Source organism: Gallinula chloropus (assembly GCF_964237585.1).
Source record: "Gallinula chloropus genome assembly, chromosome: 14".
Lineage (NCBI taxonomy): Eukaryota > Metazoa > Chordata > Aves > Gruiformes > Rallidae > Gallinula > Gallinula chloropus.
In genome coordinates, this window is record NC_140099.1 from 3995884 (window position 1) to 4007645 (window position 11762).

General features: G+C 47.7%; 1 protein-coding gene across 2 annotated transcripts in view; it reads right to left on the reverse strand.

The window, feature by feature from the left end:
- HIF1A (hypoxia inducible factor 1 subunit alpha) overlaps window positions 1–10439 on the reverse strand; it is a gene marked incomplete at its 5' end in the record, with an annotated part of 28991 nt that extends 18552 nt beyond the window's left edge. For both annotated transcript variants that reach the window (XM_084270756.1, XM_084270755.1), the window contains one exon: window positions 10405–10439. In XM_084270756.1, coding sequence (XP_084126882.1) covers window positions 10405–10439 — 35 coding nt within the window. The remainder of the gene's footprint in view (window positions 1–10404) is intronic.
- Window positions 10440–11762: the final 1323 nt, after the last annotated feature.

The following is an 11762-nucleotide window of genomic DNA, read 5'->3' on the forward strand; positions in this document are numbered from 1 at the left end:
CTCCTCGTGTAACACTAATCAACGGGCACACTGAAACCTGCTTTGTTCCTGCTCGTCTACCACCAGTAACTAAGACTAAGAAGAACTTTGGAAGATGCCATCATTAGCTGATAAATTTCAATTAAAAACTACTAACTAGATTAAAAAGTCAGACATCCTAAAATACATAGCACGTCAACTTTGTCTCGTCCTAGTTTCATACATCGTCATCTAGTGTCAGGAAAATTCCACGCTGTGTAGACAATATTACATTAACACATGTAATTGGGCTGGATTTTTTTCCTGTACGCTGCTTTACTGGTGTTAGCTATTTTCTAGCCTCTCATACTGTTTCACTGATCAGGTAGATTCCCCCCCCCACCCCCCCCCCCCCAGCTGCTTTTGGTTCCCATAGCTATTGTGTGCATATTAATTAATCCAGGCTCATCCTTCTTGATCCGGGTTTTGAGCACATTCTAAAAATTTATAAGCATCTTCTGACAGTGATTCACATTTTTCTCTTTAGAATGGCTTCCTACCATTGAGTGGCTTTCTTTTTAATCACAGTATCTGCTCTTAAAACAGTCTCACAGAAGCCTACCATGTGGAAGCAATATAATTCAAGTGAATAACGTCCCTCAAATCTGGTAACATCCCATTATTGAACTTTAAATAGTTTTCAGTTCTGAGAGTAATTCCCATCATTTGCCAGTACAATATTTCATTCACAGTACTTTCACGACAGGTAACACCTCTCCCAAGACCATAAAACTGGCAAATATTGAAAATACCTGGCTTAGAAGATATACTCTATTACATATATTATAGAATATATGTTATATATTCTAGTATATATGGAGAGAATATATATATTTATATAACAGCTTCAGTTTTGCTTCATTCCACAAAAAAAGACAAGACACAGCTGTAACAACAAAATAACACATTAACAGTCTATGTCATCATGATGGCATTGAAACTTGGAAATGAATCCCATACACAGCCTCCTATTTAGCTTTTAAGGTTGAATTCATTCCTGCAGTTGGTATAAAACTTGGGTCATCCTTTCCTGCCCAGCCTAAACCAGCTGCTTCTGCCAGCACAGCTGCATGGCCAGAGATGCAATTCCTTCCTACGGTCTGCAGCCGTAGCCCAGCAGACACCCACAGGACAGCAGAGTTCCTGGCTGTGCTCATGGGGACCATCTGAAGAGCTCAACCCTGGGCACATCCATGCTGACCACTCTTGCCCACAGCACCTCAGCCAACAAAACACCAAGTGGATACAACCTCACTTAAAAGGTGCAGTGTCAAAGAGCGTGTTACAACAGCACTCTACTATTTTGTCTGTGCTGGATACGCAGCCACTTGATTTCCTCTGATGCTTTTCAGATCTTTATTTTATCCAGAGCTGCTAGATGCAATATTTACCATTCTTCTATGGAAAGAAGTTCCAGGCAAGCCCAGCACTTAGCACAGGACAACTTCACTAAAGACAACTTCATATGATAAATGGATTTACACTGTAAGAGAACATGCAAATCCAGTAGTTTAAATATAGAGCAAGCTAATTAGGCAAGTATTCTAAAAACCAAAAAAACTAAACAAAAACCCCACCCCAAAACCCAAAAATCTCTTATCTTCCACCTGGCATACAGAGAAAATACGCCAATTAGCCCTCATATTACCCTAAAAATACTTTTTCATTTAAGTTGATCAGGAGCCTCGTTCCCACTCACCTCCCAGCCACACAGATTGTTCATCGTTCAGCAAGCAAAAATAAAGCAGGTTGTGAGCCAAGGGTAGGGGCAGCTGTGTCCACTACAGTCGGTCTTGCAAAGAAGCCCCAATCTTTACTGCTTAAACATGGGAAAAAGCAACGGGGTGGGGAAGAAAGAGCCCAAGGACCAGCTTCATCTTGCGTGTTGGCTTACAAGGCTGCTTGTTTCTGGTATCCAGGGGAAAAGGTGCTTCAGACTGTGCTCAGTTCAATAGGGGGGCTTTCCACAAACTGCCATATACCTGCAAATTCTCCATAAATATAACTTTCTCCAAACCAGATAGAAGAGGTGCAGTGCCTTCCTCCTGTAGATGCAGCACAGAATTAGTGCACTCTCTCAGCTACCAGCTCACAATGAGCTGTGGGTCACAGCTTTGCCTCTTCTTGTACTGACCTCATTTTAAGTACCCTTGTTTTCACCATTATGGCCGGTTTTATTTACCAGTTCACCTTATTTTATAGTCTGGGTAGAGTGTTCTTGTGAGGAAAATACCGAACAAAGCAAACAAAAACCCCACACCCAAATCGTGAGTGTAATCACAAGCATGTGATTTAGTAGAAGGCAGTCTTGCTCGTTATAAATTAATGAGCACTACAGCCCAGTAATCCAACTCAGGAGAGAAAATCAGAGGTTCCTTACATACAGCAAGGAAAGATTTAAGAGAGATTTATTGCAGAAACTAGCATCATATGCAAGCATAGATAAGACCGCTGAACGTAAACTACTAAAATTCATTCTGCTGTATGGTACCTTCCAAGAGAGCAATTTAAACCATGCTCTTTACACTAGGGGAGTTACAGGCCACCACGAAAAAACTCCCCAATTGAAAAAAAAAGACCTCATGGATTAAGGGAGCAAGCAGGCAGTTCAGACAATCAGCTACAGCAGCAGAAACGGGACGAACGCTGAAACCCACTGCTGTTCGCAAAGCCATCACGGGGAGAGAGACTCCAGAGCTAAGCCTTAACTTACTGCGTCAGGTCTTACTATCAGGACTGGGAAGTTTATATAAACAGCCATCTTACAGACAGGTAAATTATGGCACATAAGAGCCAGCAGCAGAGCCCAGAACTCCTGAGGCCAGCACAGGACCCGACTGCAGAAATAATACATCCTGTCACCTGGAGTTGGCTTCAGACTGACCTGAAACCCCAACTACCTCCCCACTAAGAAAGTGCAAGTGAGGAGGTAAAAGCTTCCAAAATTAGTACTTCTAATTCAGAAGTGGTGAAGTGATTCTGTTCTGTCTCACTGCACAATGTAACCCACTGATACTTTACCTTTGCATAGTAGTTTACTGTTTTAAAATAACCACACAGCATACAGTAGTTGTTTGTAAGAAAACTCTCAATTTATTATTTTTTTTCCCCCAACGAGGTTATTCAGCTTTTTCCTAGAATACAGCTTTTTTTCTTTCCCCCTTTTAGTTAGCTGTGCCCTGCCCTTCAGGATGAAAGATATATGGTAGTTAAATTGTGTTTATCATTACAGAAAAACCACAGCTATTCAAAAGAGGTATCTGGACATGGGCTTGACAGAACTAGTCACCAAGTGCTCCCCTCCCTTCAGCCCTTCTGCTTTTGCTTCTACCAGGCTCACAAGACACAAAACATATCCACAAGATACCTGTCTCTGTTAACAATGTTTTAGCTACGAACTGCTCTCTTCAAACAGATGAGGACTCCTGATAAAGTAACTAATTTTAGTCTAAATTAAGGCTTTAAAATGTGTAATTTGTTTTATGTCATTGCATCAGGTTTTCCAGAACGGAGGCTGGATATTTTCCCCTCACTGCTTCCATCCACATTCACTTGCTTTCAGTTAACAAGGTATTTCATGATCAGAGGTTTTAAGAACTAAAGCACTAAAACAGGAGAGATAAAATTTTACTTTTTGGTATGAATAAAGGACAGATCCACTAAACAATCAAGAACACAACAATAGCTAGGACAAGAAGCCTAAAGCAGTATCAGCTCTACATCCAGTAGATTCAGTAGGGTGCAAGGAAAATGTCCTTTCTGAAGGATGGAGCACTGAAGACTCCCAGCATCAGCTAAATCACACAGAGGTGCTCATTTATTCAGCCTAGCTAGTAGAAGGTGCAGCTTTTATCTCTGATGCATATTACATCAAGTTTTCTGTTTCTTAGAGCGTACCCCCATCTCTTCCAATGTGCACAAGCTGGAGGCAAACATAAGGAGGGAAGCCTCTAGTAATCCTCTAGTAACTCCATTTAGTTTAACAGTCCACTTACTATTCTTATTTAGGGCAGTATGAATATCACTTCACAGAAGTCCTGGCCTCAAATTCTTTTGCTTCTTGAAGTGTGAGAACCAATCTGGTTTTGGTTGAGGACTGACAGTTGAACAACTTGTTCTGGTAAACGAAATGGATCATCTTTTTCAGGTAAGGCTTCCACCACTATTACAAACTGGGTTGAAAAGGTTATTTAATAAAGTTACTTTGTAAAACCTTCCACTGTTGTAAATACAATAGCCCAGTTCAGCGCTGCTGATTCAGTTTCCTCAATTCTTCACTTGGACTTCGGGCTCTGTTTTAATGTTGTGAGTTACAAGAACTGTTGTAACATTTTTCCTCAGAACACTTAACAGACATTCATTCACACTGAGCCAAATTAAACAGAAGCTGCGCAGTGTCCCTTCCTAGCACACACAAAGTTCATTATCTACTGGGTATCTTTAAGGAGCTACCAATGCATCTTCTTGAAGCACCAGTTCCTCAGCGCCAGGCTTTTGAAAGAAGACTGCATTTCTGTACAAGTCCCAGTTTTATCAGGCTTCAGCAGACAAAAATGATAGATTATGTATCCAATGAAGCTTCTCTTACTTGGAGACCTTGGACCAAACCGCCAGGATGGTATGAACAGGAGTAACTTAATGAACCTGCGTTAATTTACATCAACTGAGGCTATGGCTCCACATCAAAGAACCCTAAAGTGGTTGTCACCTACATAAACTATATTTATATATATGCTGGCATGTAGTCCCTGGATTTCATGTTTCAAATCATTTCAGAACTTAATTTTCATAAGAACTTTTATTCTAAGTTCTAAGCTAGATAGCAGAAACCTCGGTAGAAGAAAAGCTTAACAGCCTTTCTTATCCGATGGCAACTTGGAAACATGTATCATTCCTGGATTTTCAGTCATTTGTTAAAGCAAAAAGGCTCACCTTCTCTCCCAGGCCATTTTTGTAGTTCCCACTGTCATTAAACCCCCAAGTATGTCCAGATCAATACTCAGTGGAAAACCTAAGATCATCCCACGTGCTCTTCTGCCTGCTCCAGTACAAAGGAGCTTTCTTAAGAGAGGCTCAAAATGCTCAAAGTTTGAGCATTTGAATTCAAAGAGAAAGGGCTGTTATAACATGAAAAGATGATTAAGGTCCAAGTTCTTTCCATGCATTACCTAGGTGGGTTTTTTTTGAGGCATGTGAACACCTGCCCATATAACTGTGTATGTGAAGATAAAAGGAGCATTTGAGCTGATGACTTGTAATCTGGAACATTCCTTTCTTTTGGACATCAGCTTGTGAGAAATGGGTTACTGCACCTTCTTGCCAAGGTTCTTGCAAGATTTGTTTTTGTTTTGAAGCACTTTGTTTTTTAAAGAACACAAATTGTCATCAGATAGGTATTTGCATCTCCTTGAAAGACCAGTATCACCAGGAAAATCTAGATGTTCTCTATACCACTGCTGAACCATGCAGTACCCCCCCCTTTACTTAACAATGCATACTCTACCATCAGGTAAGAATTATTTCGCTGGCATGTTAGAACACCAAGTTCTTCAAGAATAAATTGAGATAATCCTGCCAAAATCTCCTCTGCAATACAAAAAACCCAAAAAAGAATACTCAAAAATCAGCAGTTTCTGTCATTCAATGCTGGTTTTAATACTGAAAAAAATCTCCATGAGCCTACTTGAAATCCTGCCTTCTACCATAGACTGGTGCAGTATTACTACTGAACAACATGAACACACTCAAGAATCGGATCCATTGTTACTCAGGCTCTTCTGAGTCAGCAGCACACCAAAGTGAACGTGTGCACTCCTAAGAGCCTCAGGAGGGTTTGGGCTTACACCCCAACACTGCTGGTATTTTCTAGCTTTATTAACATTTATTGACTTCTTTTTCCCTCCACTTCACCATCAGCAATCAAGAGTCCTGGAAAAAGCCTTATAAAACTTCAGGCATTACAGTTCAAGGATAGAGAGGAGCAAAGGTCCTACGGTTGCTTTCACCATGTGAAGAGGAAGCAAGAACCTAAAAGTAAATGCACTGTGCTGACCCAAGTCTTACAGGTGACAGCAGGGTGGTCTTCTCCAGCCTCTCCTATGATAGCAGTAAAAACACAGCATGCAACGATGTTTCCCAACTTTCTCCAGGCTTACAAAAGACATAGGCATGATGTTAGCCTAATCTAAATATGGCTTTGATGAAAAGAGAGAAAGGAAGCCAAAAATGGGAATGACAATTAAGAGACTGAATAAGAACGTCCACTTCACACCTCCACCTTTAAACCAACAGTTGACTTAACTGCCAGACTTAAGGTGCTGATAGCAGTTATCAGCTACAGCCTTCTCCCCTTCCCAAAAAATGGTCCAGAATGTGCCTCCAGAAACAGCAGCAAGGAAAAAGCCTTTAGACAAAAGGCAGAGTTGCTAAAAAAGCTTGAAAGTACTTGAAGCAAAAGCCTCTTACTACTACAGACAACCTTGCGATGCGGACCATCAGATCATATATACACTAGACCTCTCCACTACTGGCATTTCAAGCATGCCAACCAAGAGACCCTGACTCCAGACTGGAGACACTGTTTTAAAAGGGCAAAGCAACTGTTTCTGTAAACAAAAGCCAGAAAACCTCCAACTACTGCCATCGATATACTGCCATATACTCAGACCTTCACTGATAAAAGGAGGCCAAAGCACCAACAGAGTGAAATTATGGAAAATACCCGCAGAAGGCAGCTATTCTTCCCTGATTTATAGTGCCTTGATAGCAAGGAGGAAGGGTGAAAGCACTAATGCTGCTGCCTTCATCCTTAGAGAGCACTGTAATTTCTGATCACTTTTATCAAAGGAATTCAAAACTGTTACATGTTTGAGGAAATGGCAAAGAACAGACACCACAGGCACTACCACCTGGCAAACCCTATGGCAAGGTAAACAGCCCAGAAAAAGCCAAAAAGCAGAAAATCATCCTTCTGTAAGGCAGAAACAAGTCTGGCCTCCCTGTACCTGCGGGGAGACTTTACAGGACACTTACTGAAAGATTTCTCCTCTTCTTACAACGCGTAGAGAGGTACAGTTAGAGTATATACAAAAGGGGTTTGTATTCACTTTCCACTCTAGCAATGGTGGCTCAGTTCCACCAGCACTGAAAGAAATTAAGAGACAAAAGGCAGTGGCACACAGAATCCCTAAGCACCTCAGGCAGGTTTAAGAAAAGCCAGCAGTAGCCACTGCCCCTCGCAGCCAGCGGCACGGGACCCCTGCTTCTCCAACAGATTTCGGAGCTGGACCTCGGTGGCAGAGATCCAGCAGCACAACCCTGGTCTCTCAAATCATCCCCTTAGACACCGGAGTTAAAGTTTCAAGTTCCAACTCTGAGAAACTGCGAAGCTCAAGTTTTTCCTGTAGGATCAAGTCAGGATGTTAAATTCCACTGGTTTATACTGTCCTAAAACTCTGAGTACTCAAGAAACCACTTTTTAAAATCCTTCCTCTTCTCGTTTTATTTAACACCCATAATATTACATATTATGCTACAATGACTGAAACCAATCCAAGAGCCATTTTTCTAGCATATCTACCAGCTGCGAGCCACTACCATAGTAACCCTAAATGGCTCATTTAATTAAAATGGTGCAGGAATTACACTGCTCACCGTGAAGTGTCACAGCACAGACCCCGGGAAAAACTTTTCATAGCATCAGCCATCTGTGCACTAGAGTTTGTTTAAAGAATATTGAGAGGAAAAAAAAAAATCCAGCATACTTCTCAACAAAAACCTTACATATGAATCAAATCAAAGTCAATAAGCAAACAAAGCTCCCAGCAATACTGCTTTACCCACAGAGATAAACTTGCTCCTTGTAGCAGGCGGAGGAAAACCCAGGAGCACAGGAAAGTGATACAACTACTGGAGAACAGCTAAAACCCAAATAACTCAATAGCTTATCACCTTGCTGATAGTTTGTTTCTTATGGATTCTTAACCCCTGAATGTATATGAGAAGTTCAGGACTTCCTCAAAGAGTGGGTTCAACCAAGCAGTAAGCGAATCCACACTTCCAGTTGCTATCATGACTGAATTTCACTTATGTAAGTCTGAGACACACACTTGGTCAAATTCCATCATTTCTGCATCTCACAGCAGATAATTAAGCACACAAGCTTCACTAACTATCAAGAGCTAAACACTATCCAAGTACAAGCACAGGGAGAGACAAGGAATAAAGGGATCTTAACACATGCCAAAAATCACTATCTAGACATAATTAGCCAAAGTTTTATCACGGAAGAACAGGACCAGAAGGTCTTCTCCCTTAAAGGGCATGGACCCCGTCAAATCTAAACCCTTCTAAAAGAAACGAGTTCTCGAGAAATTCTTGAGATTGTCAATACGTCCTCTGGTGAGCTCACATCCTTCCTTTTTTTTTCTTAGCCATCTTTTCTCCACTGCCCCCAGGACGAGTGTACCACAGATAGAGCTTGATGGTTTTGATTAAAACCCTACAACATAAGCAATCCGAATATTCCTTACTGTTTTATAAGAAACATTCCCAACTTTGAGCTCAGCCTGCAGGAAAGAGCAAACGACAAATTCTCTTTCATAAGCCCTGCCTTTAGGAAGGAAGGATAAGCTTTGCATACTGATTCTTGCATTCTGAAGAAAGCAGATTACATCCAGGATAAGGAAATTGCAAAAAAAAAAAGTACCCAAGAATGGTAAGGTAAAAAAAAAATAGAAAATGCTCAAGGGGAAGAAAAAAAAACCTAAACAAAAACCAGTAACAGAGAACAACTTGAGCCTCAAAGCCCCTTTCTAGTCCTGCCACTAAATTAGGGCAGCAGAGCAAAGCATTTCTCTAGCAACATTTTCTCCCAGCCTTCCCAATAGCTATTCGCTTTGAGCGGAAAAAACAAAGGTTACAGAACCGATGCCACCCCCAGGTGCCCCGCTGAAGGGATTTCACTAAGACAGAGAGCCGCTTCTCCCCCCCTGCACGGCCCTAATCGCTCCAAACTGCCAGGGCAGGGACACTGTCCCGGAGGGGAAGCGCTCCCCGTGCGCAGCCCGGCGCCCCGCGCTCCCACCTCAGCACAAAGCTCACCATCCATTTTAAAAGCCAGGCAGCCTCCCCTCCGACACAACAACTCCCAGGCTTTAATGCTCCGTTTAACCCGCTCAGGTGACCCCCTCTGGTACGAGGGGCAGAGGAAAACCCATCTCCACAGAAGCAAAAAAAAAAAACCCACCCAAAACAAACCAAAAAGGTATGGATAGCAACATAAACAAACGGCGCCTTCTGCAGATGGCGATTACGGCAATTAATCCCCCCACAAAGCCCGCCGAGGGAGCACCAACGCAGAAATTTGGTCACCCAAATACTCCCAACTCCTTAACTTCACCGCCTAACAAAGGCTTTTAAGGCTTTTATTCCCCCCCCCCCCCCCCCCCCCAACCTAATTTGAGCTAACAAGCCTTGGTGAATTATTCATACTCCTCGACTCACATTGTCCAGCCGCCCGCCCCCTTCCCCACCCCGCGTGGGTCCGGGGGGTTTTCCGGGGGTCTTTTAAAGCTTAATATTTACAGATTCTAAGCCGGCCCTTCTCTGCTCAAAGCCTGACCCCCCCCTCGCTCGGTGGGCGCCCGGAATAGAGCACAATCAATTCCCACCCACCCATTTTCAGACCCAACGGCAGCCCCCGGGTCGCTCCCCGGCACCTCTGCAGTTCGGCCGAAGCCAGGCGCTTCCTTTCCACCCCCCCCCCCCGCTTCCCCGGCTGACGAACCCCGCGGACACCCCTCGGCCTCGCCGCCAGCCCCTCTCTCCCGACCCGCTTGTCTCGCCTTCGCGGCGCGCAGGCCGCCCAGGCACGACGGCTGAGGGGCGCGGAGAGAGGAGCGGGGCCCACGCACGCCCCACGGGGAGAAAACGCGCCGCGCTCTCCCACCCGCGGAGCCGGGAGCCACGCCAGGCCGTGCCGGCGGGACAGCTCCCGCCGCGGGAGAGGCATCGCACCCCCCCCGCCGCGACGGAGTCCCGGTCCGCTCCCCCCGCCGACAAAATGGCGACGTGGACGGCGGGGAGGAGGAGGAGGAGGAATGAAAGAGCGAAGCGCTCCGCGGGCCGGGGGAGCGCGGGGAGGGGAAGGGGACGGAGGACGAGGAGGGGGCGGCGGTAACAAAGCGGGGGGCGGCCGGGCGCCCGAGGGACGGCGCCGGTTGCACCGGCGGGCGGGGGAAGTGGGGGGGGGGGGGGGAGAGGCGGCCCCCGCGCCGGGCGGCGAGCGAGGGCCGGGCGGGGGGCGGGCAGCGCGCTGCCGGCGCGGGCCGAGCCCCGGCGCGGCGGGCGGGCAGCTCGGGAGGCCGCGGCGTCGGCCGGCAGTACCTCTTCTTGTCGGTGACGCCGCCGGGGCTCTCCATGGCGGCGGGCTGAGCTTCTCCTCCCGCCGGCTCCCTGGATGCGAGGCGGGCGGCTCCAATGGCCGCCACGGGGCGCGGGGAGATGGCGGCGCGGCCGGGAAGGGGCCGGGTCTGGGGCCGCGCGGGCTCAGAGCATCGGGGCAGGCTGCGGGGAGGTGCGGGCGACGAAGGGCGCAGCAGCGGCGGCGGTGGGCGGTGCGGAGCTGGGCGCGGAGGAGGAGGCGGGGGCGGGCGCGGCCGGCCCGGGCCCCGCGCTGCGCCAGTGAGGAGCGGCGGCTCGGCCCAACCCCTCGGCCGGCGGGGTCAGCTGAGCGCTCAGCTGGGAGGGGGCCGGCTCCTCACGTGTGGCGCTGTGTGCGGGGCGGGCTCCCGGCACGGCAGCGCACCCCGGGGGTGGGCAGGCTGAGCTGGGGGGCTCCGTGGTTTCACTCCAGTGCGAATCGCTACATACTTGGCAAAAAAACGAGCCCGCCGGTACAGCTACACAGTTATGGGCATATCGCGGTTTGGTTGGTTGGTGGGGGGTTTTTTTTAACCCACTGAGCTTTACGCGGTGCTTGACTCCTCTCCCTGTCCCAAAGGTTTCATAATCGTAAAACCAGGACGTTTCCAGTTAAAAAGAGTTCAAAACCTCATCTTAATTAAAGGCAACGGACGGCTGCATCTCCGGGCGGGCCAGAAGGATAGCGCACTGATAATTAAGCGCGTTTTGAGCGAGTTTTACAACTTCAAAAACCCCGACACCTAAAGGCAGAGCCGAGAGGCTGGACGGGGGCCGCGCGGAGGCACCGCACCCTCGCTGCCTTCCCTCCCACCCAGGCAGGCCCGAACCCCGCCGGCCAGGAACGGGTTCAGGCTCGGGGGACGTGAGTTCTCCTCCCTCAGCACCGGTGGTCTTCTCCGTGGCGCCGGGATAGAGCGTCCCGGTGCCTCGTCGTGCCTCTCGACGGCGGGCGGGCGGCGCTAGGACCAGCGCGGTCCCGCGGCGGCGTTGCCCCGAGATGCCCCTGCGCCGCCCGCGGCCGCCTGGGGGGCGCTAGAGAGCAGCAGCCGGCGGGGCGGGCGGACCGCGGGCCCGGTGCCCGCCCAGCGCGGCTGAGAGCGGCGGGGCCCGGGACCCGGGTCCGGGCTGCCCCCGAGACACCCTGAGGCTCCCTGCGAGTCCGGCGCTTCGCACCGCACACCCCAGCGCTCTAGGGTCACCTACAAACCTTGTCTGGCCCGAGAGGCTCCTCACGAGTGAGGGAACAGGGATGGCGCCCAGGCCTTGCCAGGAGAGCAGGAATTGAATCCCAGAATCGTTGGTGTTGGAAGGGACCTCCA